This window comes from Pleuronectes platessa, chromosome 16 (genome assembly GCF_947347685.1).
Source record: "Pleuronectes platessa chromosome 16, fPlePla1.1, whole genome shotgun sequence".
Taxonomy (NCBI): Eukaryota; Metazoa; Chordata; class Actinopteri; order Pleuronectiformes; family Pleuronectidae; genus Pleuronectes; species Pleuronectes platessa.
The window spans coordinates 24,375,601-24,388,100 of NC_070641.1; the positions used below are offsets into that span (position 1 = coordinate 24,375,601).

General features: G+C 47.6%; 2 protein-coding genes across 3 annotated transcripts in view; both read left to right on the top strand.

Moving 5' to 3' along the window:
- Nucleotides 1-1,624: 1,624 nt before the first annotated feature.
- amdhd2 (amidohydrolase domain containing 2) lies at nt 1,625-6,627 on the top strand. 2 transcript variants are annotated; one of them, XM_053442580.1, is made up of 12 exons: nt 1,625-1,677; nt 2,322-2,428; nt 2,532-2,668; nt 3,125-3,289; nt 3,618-3,672; nt 3,778-3,990; nt 4,073-4,161; nt 4,400-4,544; nt 5,168-5,275; nt 5,387-5,455; nt 5,786-5,887; nt 5,971-6,627. In XM_053442580.1, exons 4-12 carry the CDS (start codon nt 3,125-3,127, stop codon nt 6,048-6,050), a joined length of 1,026 nt encoding a protein of 341 aa, XP_053298555.1. In that variant the 5' UTR covers nt 1,625-1,677; nt 2,322-2,428; nt 2,532-2,668; the 3' UTR covers nt 6,051-6,627. The 2 variants fall into 2 exon arrangements, with proteins under 2 accessions (XP_053298555.1, XP_053298554.1); XM_053442579.1 differs by having other exon boundaries at nt 1,630-1,677; nt 2,320-2,428; nt 3,150-3,289.
- A 2,443-nt stretch (nt 6,628-9,070) lies between these two features.
- LOC128457994 (calpain-15) overlaps nt 9,071-12,500 on the top strand; it is a 9,338-nt gene continuing 5,908 nt past the window's right edge. Inside the window, exons 1-2 of the mRNA XM_053442573.1 lie at nt 9,071-9,231; nt 11,593-12,500. The exon at nt 11,593-12,500 is cut by the window's right edge and continues 164 nt beyond it. Coding sequence (XP_053298548.1) covers nt 9,071-9,231; nt 11,593-12,500 — 1,069 coding nt within the window. The remainder of the gene's footprint in view (nt 9,232-11,592) is intronic.

Genomic DNA, 12,500 nt, shown 5'->3' on the forward strand with positions numbered 1-12,500 from the left:
GGTCGATAGTGACCTCATACATCGTTTGAATTCTCTGAACATTTAACTCTTTGCCGTCTCGTCATCCATGTGAGTGTCTGACCTTTCACCGTGACCTTTCACCGTGACCTTTCACTGTGACCTTGCTGGCAGTCGTCCCCTCGGAGCCTCAGTCACTCACAGCTGATGTGAAGCAGAAGTTGAAACAGTCGACTCGTTCAGAGCCTCAGAAACCGGCGGATTAAGAACCGGCTGGTGAAAGGCCTCCACGCAGCCTCTGGAGTTAAGCGGCTGTGAATGAGATGTGGCGACTTGGAGACAAAGCTCCGTGTCACTGTCACAGCTCCGAGGAGGAGGAGGAGGAGGAGGAGGAGGAGGAGGAGGAGGAGGAGGAGGAGGAGGAGGAACACTGTCCACCATGTTGTTCTGTTCTCTGTTTGAGTCTCAAATACGCAGCAGATCAGCCGCCAAGACTCTCTCTCTCCCCCCCCCTCTCTCTCTCTCCCCCCCTCTCTCCACCCCCCCCCCCCCCCCCCCCCCCCCTTCACTCATGGGTGGCCTGGTTTGGCCGCAGGACGCCGGCCTCAGACGGTCGTAGTGGTCTCCAGGGGGACCAGCAGGACTTGGGGAGGTATCTCTCTGACTTACTGGAAACCTGCTTTATTGTTGACTTTCAGGAATGAGGAGGGGGCTGCTATTGGGGGGGGAGGGGGGGAGGGCGTTGGGGGGGAACAGAGTTTGGTGCTCAGCACTTCCTGGTCCAGGGACATTGGTTCAGTTGGTCAGGTGACGAGTGAAGAAAAATATAATGTAAAAATGTAATTTAAGGTAAGAAGTACTTATTCTGCAGAATAATTCTTCATATTCAATTTATTTTAAATTGTAAAGATCCAAATCATAATCGACATCATGTCAAGGCTCTTAAAGTCAAGAACTTGAACATTTCAGAGAAAGCAACAGTTCATTAACTGGAGGAAAACTCTTTATCTCATTTTATCAAATGATTCAGGAAGTAAAGTCAGAGTTAAGTATTATAACAAGTTTCCAACAGACTGTGACGCAGCTGTGATCTGATCCAGATGTGCATTATTGTTTGTTATATTTCTAACAGCTGTATTTATATAGATTACTTCCTAATAAGAGAAAACAAAAATACAGATACGTAAAAATAACACATTGTCTTTATGGAAAAACAGAAAATCAACCGCTGAGGTGCGAAGGAGTCAAGCGTTCATTGGTTGGTTGGTTTGTTGTGTTTCAGCGCCACCTGCTGGTGATGATTGATTTTGTTTCCTATTCTGACTTTTACGTTTTATTATTCATATGTTTATTTATAGTTTATTGTGGCTGAGATTGGCTGTTTATAAACGCTCCTCCTCTTTTCTGATTCTTTTCTGATTCTGATTATTCAGATTCTGATTATTCAGATTATAATAATAATAATAATTAAATAATAATAATTATTATTGCTACTACTATGAATAATAATAATAATTATTATTATTATTCATAGTAGTAGCAATTGTAGTATTTGTATGATTATGATTTTACTTTATAATGTGACTGTGTCAGGTGTCTGTCTGTCTGTCTGTCTGTCTGTCCTTCTGTTGATCTGTTGATCAGCTGATCTGCAGCTCCGTCACGTGACGCGACTTCCTCCACTTCCTGTTTCTGTTGCACAGACTCAGCTGATCTCAGGTGAGTAACCAGCTCGACTCAAGTAACTTATTACCGCAGAGCGTTACTTTCTTCACCGCCTCACTGTTAATGAAAAGATAATTGTATAAGTTAATACGAAGTTCATTTAGCGAACTCGGTTTCAAAAAACAGCGGTTTAGTACAGGTCGTGTTTGTACTTTAACCGATTGAAGCGTCGCGGTGACGAGTAAACAAGTCGAGATAGTGAAATAACGGGTGCAGTATTGATCATTAAATATGAGCCGAGTTATTAACTAGATTCTTCTGGTTCTCAAACTTCTCTGTTCTTCTTCTGTAAAGGTTTGTAACTTAGGTCAGAGCCAATAACGTGTCAAATTCACTGTTTTCTCAATGGAGTTTGTAATCCGGTATTTTAATGCAGAGGTCACGTGTGTGCACACAAGCTCTTCAGGGTCAAAGTGCTGCAGTGATAAGAAATACACTGAAGTGAATAAATGAAGAGAAATAAATGAATGACTTTGAGTTCAACTGGGGGAGAACCTCCTGGAGCTCAGCAGTCTGCCTCTATACTTCATCAGAGTCTCAAGCTTCATATTGAATATAGAATATAGAATATGGACAGAAGTGCAGAGTCTGATCTGTGTGTAACTGATGAATCTTTGTCTTCACACTCGTCTGCAGAGAGAGAGAGAGAGAGAGAGAGAGAGATGCCGTCTAACAAGTCAGTGTCGGACGCCCCCATCACCCAGTTCATCAACTGCAGGATCCTGAGAGAGCACAAGCTGCAGAGGTACGACCCACACTCCCCCCCTACACACACCACACCATACAGTGATCAGAGCTGAGAGAGAGTGTGTGTTTTTGTGTGTGTGTTTGTGTGTCTGTGTGTGCAGGGAGGATCTGTGGGTCCGTGGAGGGAGGATTTTAGATCCAGAGAAGTTGTTCTTCGATGAGCAGGGTTACGCTGACGAGTGTGTGGACTGTGAGGGCAGCATCATCACCCCGGGCTTCATAGACGTCCAGATCAACGGTACACTAACACACACACACACACACACACACACACACACACACACACACACACACACTGGTCTGTGTCCATCCTGCTGCCTTCTGGATGTCTCAGGAGCTGATCTTTGATTCCTCAGACATCTGGTTTAGTCTCATCAACAGTTTCACCAGAGTTCCGTCAGTTCATGATCAGTTATGAGAAAATCCTCAACCTGAAGTAACTGGAGCCAGAAAATCTCACGACTGAAATAATTTCATTTTTTTAATTTCCTTTTTCAGAACAGTTGCTGGTTGATTCTCTCGTTCCAGCTGCTGAAATATTCATATCATCAGATTTATGATAAACTGATACGTTTGAAGAAGTTTATTTAATTCAACACTGACTCTTCAGTTTAAACATAAATGAAATCACAGAAGAAACTGGATAAACAGATGTTTAGAATGACGACACTGACTCTCCTGTTATTGGATGGAGATGGTCACATGGTGTCATCCTCCAGGAGGATATGGCGTGGACTTCTCTCAGGCCTCGGATGATGTTAGCGGCGGCGTTTCTATCGTGGCTAAAAAGATCCTGGAGCACGGAGTGACGTCCTTCTGTCCGACGCTGGTCACCTCCCCCCCCGCCGTCTACCACAAGGTCAGCACCACTTTAATCTGACCTCTCATGACCTTAGATCTCATGTCAACGAGAGTGTAGAGTTTCCTTCACACAAGAAATATCAAGATTTACAAATACTAAATACTTATTTCACTATTACATGTTTTCAGTTTTGTAAAATCACCTTAATAAGAATGAACACAGAGAGAAAAAACATCACTAACTCCAGAGAAGGCATTTCAGCGTCAGGTCTTCTTTGGCTGCAATATGGAGCTTCACCACTAGAGGCCACTAAATCCTACACACTGAACCTTTAGGTCTAACACTTGAAGCTGTTGTGATTTGATGTGATGAGAATGTGTTTCAGGTTTTACCTCAGGTCAAAGTTCACAGCGGAGGTCGACATGGAGCGGGAGTTCTCGGTACGATGGCGGTGAAGTAGAAACCCGACTTCATGTCATGTGACATCATAACGTCCCTCATTGACACGATGCACGTGAGGACGAACCCGGCGTCTGTCTCCGCAGGTGTCCACCTGGAGGGCCCGTTCATCAGCGTGGAGAAGAAGGGAGCGCACCCGGAGCGGTTCCTCCGCAGCTTCCAGGGCGGGGGGGTCGTCGACCTGATGGAGACCTATGGCGGCCTGGACGACGTTGCCATGGTAACACTGGCTCCTGAGCTGGCCGGCAGCGAATCGGTGGTGAGGGCGCTCTGCCAGAGGGGCGTCACCGTGTCGCTAGGTGAGCCCTGGTGTCCCGGTCCTGGTCACATGACGGTCCTCAGCTTCCTGCTCACGTGTGTCCTCTCGTCTTCCTCGTGCAGGTCACTCAGTGGCCAACCTGTCTCAGGCCGAGGACGCCGTGAGCAGCGGGGCCTCGTTCATCACTCATCTCTTCAACGCCATGTTGCCTGTGAGTCCACACTCAGTGTCAGTCTGTGTGTAGTTCACAGGTTCGAGCTCGAAGCACGTGAGGACTCTGAGACGGCAGATTTAAGACCCAGAGACCAGAACGTGTGCGGCACTGTGGCAGAGTGGGCGGCACTGTGGCACAGTGGTCAGCACTGTTCCCCACCAAGCTCCATGTGTTTCTGTGTTCTCTCTGGTTTTCTCCCACAGTTCAAGTTAGATCTGTCTTTGCTCTGATCCAGTTCCACCACCGGGACCCGGGGATCGTGGGCCTCCTGACCAGCGACCGGGTTCCCGCGGGCCGGACGGTGTTCTACGGTATGATCGCTGACGGGATCCACACCAACCCAGCGGCTCTGCGTATCGCCCACAGAGCCCACCCCTCAGGTCAGAGACCATTCTCCTCTTAGTGGTTCTGGATTCACACGTGCACACAGGACGACTGAGCTCCGGCTCTTTAGTGAAGTTCACAGGAATCGAACTGGAGATGAGGAACGAGGCAGGAAGAGCAGAAAAGACACGTTTACAGTCGGGTAGTTTGGAGAAATGAAGAAACTCCCTAAGCTGAAGCCAAATGACCTGGATCGCCCCCTGGTGTCTGGCTGCAGTACAGGTTATTCACCTCCTCCTCCATGTGAGCAGACGGGACATGGACCAAACTAAAAAAACAAAGTAGACGTTAAATTAATGTCAAAGATGTTCCTGTCGTCCCAGGTCGTTCTTCTCTCTGATGTTTGTTCAAGTTTCTGATCAGTTTGGTTTAATCATTGATTTGATGATATAGAAACAGGCTGAGTCGTGATGATTGACAGCTGACACTGACTCCTGATTGGTCAAAGGCTTGTCTGCGGCTCCACTACTTCATGTTTGCATCATGTTTGTACAACAAGGTGGAGAATTGTTGTCTTTATTTACCGTCTCTACTCGTACTCACCGTTCTGTGGATCCTCATGAAGATCAGCAGCTGGAGCGTCCAGCTGGTCGGGGGTGTGACCTGTTTGTGTTTCCAGGTCTGGTGCTGGTGACGGATGCGATCGCAGCGATGGGTCTCCCCCCCGGGAGTCACACTCTGGGCCAGCAGGTCATCGAGATCCAGGGTCTTCACGCTTACGTGGCAGGTCTCACTTTATTTTCACCTTTTAAATGGATCAATAAATGAAGATCTGATGGAATCAGGATGTGGAGGTGTGAGAGTTCTAACTCAGCTCTGACTCGTCTCTGTCCCTCAGGCACCAAGACGCTCAGCGGCAGCATCGCCACCATGGACATGTGTGTGCGACACTTCAAACAGGCCTCAGGTGAGTTTGTGTGTGTCTGTGTGTGTCTGTGTGTGTGTGCGACACTTCAAACAGGCCTCAGGTGAGTTTGTGTGTGTCTGTGTGTGTGTGTGTGTGTGTGTGTGCGACACTTCAAACAGGCCTCAGGTGAGTTTGTGTGACTTTGGTTTCATCAGCTGGAGTTTACATCATCTAAGTTTCACCGTGAGGCTCAGAAACACATGGTTTCATTATCTTCTGTTCTGAAAACTGCAGTTTAAAGTGTGTGTGTGTGTGTCTGTGTGTGTCTGTTTGTGTCTCTGTGTGTCTGTGTGTCTCTGTGTGTGTGTGTGTGTGTCTCTGTGTGTGCAGGCTGCAGTGTAGAAGAAGCTCTGGAAGCTGCTTCTCTCCATCCAGCTCAGCTCCTGGGCCTCAGCCACAAGAAAGGAACCCTGGACTACGGCTCGGACGCAGGTGACGATCGGCTTCAGCTCAGAACAGATAAATGAAGTCACTTCCTTTCTTCACGTGTCTCATGTTCTCACTCGTGTTTTCAGACCTCACTCTGCTCGACGATGACCTCAACGTTAGAGCCACATATATTTCTGGAGAGGAGGTTTGGAGAAAAGATCCGTAGAAGAAGAGTCTGATGGAGCCTGGCCTGACAGCTGGAGCCTTCAGGGGGCGCTGTTTCCCCCAGTCCACAAATCTGAGCCATGACTTGACTCATCAGATCCGACCTCAGAGTTTCTCTCTGGTTCCTCACTTTAAAGACTGAAGGTGTTTCTGACCATGTGACTCTGCTGTCGCGAAGTCGTTTCAACTCTTTGGTCACATTTTGAATCATTTCAGTTTGACCTCCTCATACACAGGCTCGCTGTAGGTAGAGCGCCACCCTCTGGACAATCTGCAAACTTTTCTTTCAATCTTTTCCGAGTCTGACTGCGAGTTTTAAGGAGATGGTTTTTTATAAATGATGATATTCTGACTGTAAGAGACATTTATGTTCATTCCTCCTGATACCAGATAAATCAACAGTGACTGACAGGAAGCAATAAGATTTAGAAGAGGACGACTCGCTGCAGGAAACACACCGACGTGTTTTCAAGCATCACATCTGTGTCGCACAACTTTAAAAACGTGCTGTGTCGTATTTTCTATGTAAATGTTATTCCTGACGTTGGGTTTTCTAAATAAAATGTGTCTGGATTTGACTGGAATTTCCTCAGAAATGTTGTGAGGAGTGAAAATGAGCACAAGTAGAAATACTCATGTGAAGTACAAGTTCAGTTCAGATACTTCATCAACGCATTTATTATGTTTGAGCCTTAAACTGAACAAAGTTGGAAAACGAAGTTCCTGAATTCATAATTAGCTTTTCCTGTAAACTATAAACTACGAAATTTATCAACAGCTTCCAATGCAAAAGTTTAATCTAGAAGAAAAGGAACAAATCTGGAACTCGTGGCACTTTGTTTTAAGAATCGTCTGATTCTGTGGTTTCTCAGTGAAACGGTCATTTCTTTGTCCTTAAAGAATTTAAATGATACTAATGTGTTTTTAATCTTCAGTAGAAAACTGACTGAGCAGCTCAAACATTCATTTTAACATTTACAGCACAAAAACACATGAGAAGAAAGGTTGTGTGTGTGTGTGTGTGTGTGTGTGTGTGTGTGTGTGTGTGTGTGTGTGTGTGTGTGTGTGTGTGTGTGTGTGTGTGTGTGTGTGTGTGTGTGTGTGTGTGTGTGTGTGTGTGTGTGTGAGAGAGAGAGAGAGGTCGATACCTCCTGCTGCTGGCTGTCCTGGTCCTGTCCTGGAAACGTCCCTTGAGACACGAGCTGTCCACAGGAGGGGGACATCAAGCTGAGCTCAGTGAGGACAAGAGGAAACAGACTTCAGAATAAAAGCTACGACCAGATTGTTTCCTATGAGCTGTTTGTTTTTAGTTTAACTCAGAAAAATCCCTGGAATTAATTTAATTGAGCTTTTAATATGGTCTTATCAGAAATTTTGAATAATATTGACGAATATTGATATCATGAATATTATTATATTGTCTGATTTATGTTATTATTTAAATTTGTGTTAATAAATGTTGCAGCGCTCGCTCGACAGCAGGGACTTTATTTTGAAAGAGCTGACAGGAAGTGTGTGCTGTTCCCAGTGTGTTGATGGTGAAGGTCTGGAGGAGCCGACTGATCAGAGGATGCGGAGCTCAGGAGGCGGCAGGAGGATCCAGATCCGGCTCGTCCATCTGCAGAAGGTAAGTCTGCTGCCTCACGGCCCACAGCTGCTGGAGGAGGAGGAGGAGGAGGAGGAGGAGGAGGCTGTTCGCCCATGTCCACTCATTTCCACTCATGTCCTCTCATGTCCTCCCCTAGCCTCTCATTTATCCTCATGTCCTCATTTCCTACGATCTCCTATCATGTCCTCTGATGTCCTCTCATCTCCTCATGTCCTCTCATGTCCTCTCATGTCCTCTCATCTCTTCATGTCCTCTTATTTCCTCTCACATCTCATGTCCTCTCATGTCCTCTCATGTCCTCCCATGTCCTCACATGTCCTCTTATGTCCTCTCACATGTCCTCTCACATCTCCTTATGTCCTCTCATGTCCTCTCACATCTCCTCATGTCCTCTCACATCTCCTCATGTCCTCCCATGTCCTCTCATGTCCTCTCATGTCCTCTCACATCTCCTCATGTCCTCCTCATGTCCTCTCACATCTCCTCATGTCCTCTCATGTCCTCCCATGTCCTCTCATGTCCTCTCATGTCCTCCTCATGTCCTCTCATGTCCTCATGCTGGTGAGCTGTCCTGCAGGTTACCTGAAGTCTCAGTGAACTTCACAATCTGCAGCAGAATTCCTTCGGTTTGGATTCCGATCTCAAATCCATTAGTTTTCCATGAAGACACTCGTGTGATTTTAATGTGACACGTGTCCCTGATTCAGGTTCTTCTGTCCTGCTGCAGTGTTCAGAGACTTCAGGTCCTTGCTCAAGGACACAGAGGTAGTGAGAGCAGGACGAGCTCCGTCTGATTCTGTGTGAAAGTCACAGACGGTTTCTTCTGTTTGAGTCAAATCACAGTAAATATTGTTTCAGTTTGAAAATCTTCTGTTCAGGGTTTTTTCTGTAGTTTTCTGTAAGATTAAATTTCAGTTTTATATTGTTTCAAGGTTCAAGTTTTCTTCACTTTTTACAAAAAGCTAAATTTATTGTTCTGTTCAAAACCAATCACGTTCATTGAGGTCGGACATTACCCATGATCCCCGGCTTCCTGAACCTTTACGGATTCACCAGGAGTATTTTATAAAATTATTTCTATTTTTAAAAGTGTACCATGATTAAAGTTGAATATTTTATTAAGACGACTTTTATTATCACTGATTGTATTATGATTATTAATAATAAAATTTAAAAGTTTAATATGGGCCTGGGAATCAGGGTTATTTTTAATTTGAGGGAAAACTTTTACTTAACTTTAATAAAACATAAAATATGTTTAAACCCTAAATTTATAAAACTATAAATATTTTTCTCCAAACTTAACAAATAAAATAGATGAAGAATGATTCTACATGTTGAGTTGTGAAGTCATAGGGACCTTCTCCTGTCTCCTGCTCTTTCAGGGCCTCTGCTCCTGAGCCAGCTGCATCATGGGAGGTTCCACCTCGTCTCTTGTTGAGGAGGTCGAGGGGGGGGCTGCATCTCGGGGTGCGGCTCCGCCCCCCTCCCCCACCATGGGGTGTTTGAGGAGCAGCCAGAGCTCCTTCCTCCCCCGACAGCTTCCCCGAGCCGGCAGGCACCGGGAGCGCAGGTGAACCTACAATCATACACAACAAAAACTTGTGTTACTATTCTCAGGCATTGTTAGGTCCCTGTGACCTTGACCTTTGACCTTCACCAACCCAAATCCAATCGGTTCATCTGTGAGTCTAAGTGAACATTTGTGCTGAATTTGAAGAAACTCCCTTGTGATATTCTACAGATTTCATGTTCACAACAATGTGACGGACGGAGAACCTGAACACATCGAGCCTCCGGCCACCGGGTGGCGCCAGCCTTGAGACTTCTAACTAAGAAGATATGATAAATCTACAAAATAATAATAAACAGATGCAACGACACATTTAACAGGATTAACAGCTTGTGTTGAAATACTGTGAAGATTTATGTAAAGAAGACGTAATGATGATGATTAATCCAAAATTATAACGACGTGTTCCACATTGAATCGTGCGACTTCCGAGCAGAGGAGAGATTTCATTTATATTCTGCACACTTTATGAATTTTTCATTAATTGGTCGATAACAAGTGAACGTCATCCTCCCTGAGCGTTGTCCACATGTCTGCTTATTAATTATTACTGTCCCTCCGTCTGATTTCCAGTCTGTGATGGTCTCCTGCACCAGGGTCGAGTTACTCGCTGACAGGAAGTGAGTGGATGATGAGACGATGGTCTGGAACACATGAGATTATTAAAGGAATCAGAAGAGAATTGTACGACTGATACATGGAGATCAAACAACTTTCAATAGAAATAAAACTGAAAAAATGAGACATAATTACAATTACTTCTGTAATTAGGTTGGTAGGTAGGTCAGAAGGAGGGAAGAGGGGTTGGTTGGTCACCTGGTTGGTCACCTGGTTAGTCACCTGGTTGGTCACCTGGTTTGTCAGCTGGTTGGTCACCCGGTTGGTCACCTGGTTAGTCACCTGGTTGATCACCTGGTTGATCACCTGGTTGGTCAGCTGATTTGTCACCTGGTTGATAACCTGGTTGGTCACCTGGTTGGTCTGCTGGTTGGTCACCTGGTTGGTCACCTGGTTGGTCACCTGGTTGGTCACCTGGTTGGTCTGCTGGTTGGTCACCTGGTTGGTCACCTGGTTGGTCACCTGGTTGATAACCTGGTTGGTCACCTGGTTGATCACCTGGTTAGTCACCTGGTTGGTCTGCTGGTTGGTCACCTGGTTGGTCACCTGGTTGGTCACCTGGTTGATAACCTGGTTGGTCACCTGGTTGGTCAACTGGTTGGTCAGCTGGTTGGTCACCTGGTTGGTCAGCTGGTTGGTCACCTGGTTGATCACCTGGTTGGTCACCTGGTTGATCATCTGGTTGGTCACCTGGTCGGTCACCTGGATGGTCACCTGGTTGGTCAGCTTGTTGATCACCTGGTTGGTCACCTGGTCGGTCAGCTGGTTGGTCACCTGGTCGGTCAGCTGGTTGGTCACCTGGTCGGTCACCTGGTTGGTCACCTGGTCGATCACCTGGTTGGTCACCTGGATGGTCACCTGGTCGGTCACCTGGTCGGTCACCTGGTTGATCACCTGGTTGGTCACCTGGTCGGTCAGCTGGTTGGTCACCTGGTTGGTCACCTGGTTGGTCACCTGGTCGGTCACCTGGTCGGTCACCTGGTCGGTCACCTGGTCGGTCACCTGGATGGTCACCTGGTTGGTCAGCTGGTTGGTCACCTGGTTGGTCACCTGGTTGGTCAGCTGGTTGGTCACCTGGTTGGTCACCTGGTTGGTCACCTGATTGGTCACCTGGATGCAGTCTCTCGTCCACGTTGAGCTGCTTGTGTTCTGGAAGTGTTTGGCCTGATGCCCAGATGCTTCAGGCGCAGCTGGAGAATTGAGGCCGGACGTCCCACCGGCTCCTCGGCGCCGCGGGACAAATCCTCCGGACTTGATTTACAGTCGAGTCCGATCAGACACGATCCTGAGATGTGCTGCGGTGGTTCAGTTCCTTATTCAGTGCATTAAAACACTTATATCATCAGTGTGTGTGCGGCACCAGTTACACACAAGCCTGTCTTCTGACGGGAGTGCAGCTTCTTGTATCTTTTCCATATTCATGCATTCTAATCTATATTATATATATTGTTATTATCAGTAAATCAGAACACAGGAAATCCCCAGGCTCCGTTTTCCTGAAGTTTCAGAAAGATCAAAGCTCCTCCAAGTCCTTGACTAACTCCCCGGGCACCCTGCATGGCTGCCCACTGCTCTGTGTGTCCTGCTAGGTTCACCAGATGGGTCAAAAGCAGAGGACAAATTTCCTTCATCTGCATGAAGTTTGACTTTGCACGTGTTTGGGATCAATAAATGTATCTTGTATCTAACCACAAAAACTACCATTTCCATATCTAATATAAACGTTGTTGTGTTTTGGTCCAGTTTCTCCTCTGGTTCGATGCCGATGCAGAGGAGCCAATGGGCTTGTGGCTGTTGTACTTTCCTGAACGCAGCCGGCGCCCCCCGCTGCTCGATCTGTGAAGCTCCACGGCAGATACCCGACAGCCGGTGGATGTGGCCCGGGGACAGCAGGGAGGACGCCCGCTGGTCCTGCCCACGCTGTACACTGGCCAACCCCCCCGACAGCCTGGCCTGCTCCCTCTGTGGCTTCGCCGGCACCCTGGACCGACCCCGGAGCTCCTCTGAACACCAGCCTCGGCCCCGGCGCTCCAGCAGCTGCTCGGGGCCCCTGAGGACGTCGAGGACCGAGCCGTCCCGGCAGCAGAACAGGACATTTCCAGGAGACGCAGATGAACGCAGCCTGATTTGGGAGTGTTTGAGGTGCACTCTGCAGAACACCCCTACCTCCATGTCCTGCTCTGCCTGTGGGGGCCCACGCAAACTGTCCCTCCCCCAGATTCCTGCTGAGGTTCTGCTCATACCTGAGGTCTGCGATCCAACAGGAACCCAACAGGAACCTGCAGCCGCGGCGCTCTCCCTTTCCATATCAGCCGGAGGAGAGTGTTTCCCTGTGGAGGACTCAGGGCTCAGTGCTTCATCTTCAGCTCATAACAATCCAGTTCCCTGCAGTCGCAGAGAGGTGCCACCTCCAGATGTGTCCCTCAGTCAAGCACAGAACGTGAGTCCTTCTCCTTCAACTCTGGCAGTTCCTCATCTGTGCGTCCAACCAGAGCTGCTGCCCGGCAGGCGGCTCAGCGTCCTCAAGGAGGAGACGTCCCCAGTGTCTTCTGCGTCCGACGGCTCCGGCTCGTTTCCACCCTGCGTCCTCTCCGTCAACCGGACCGAGGAGTGGACATGTCCCGCCTGCACTCTCATCAACAAGGTCCAGG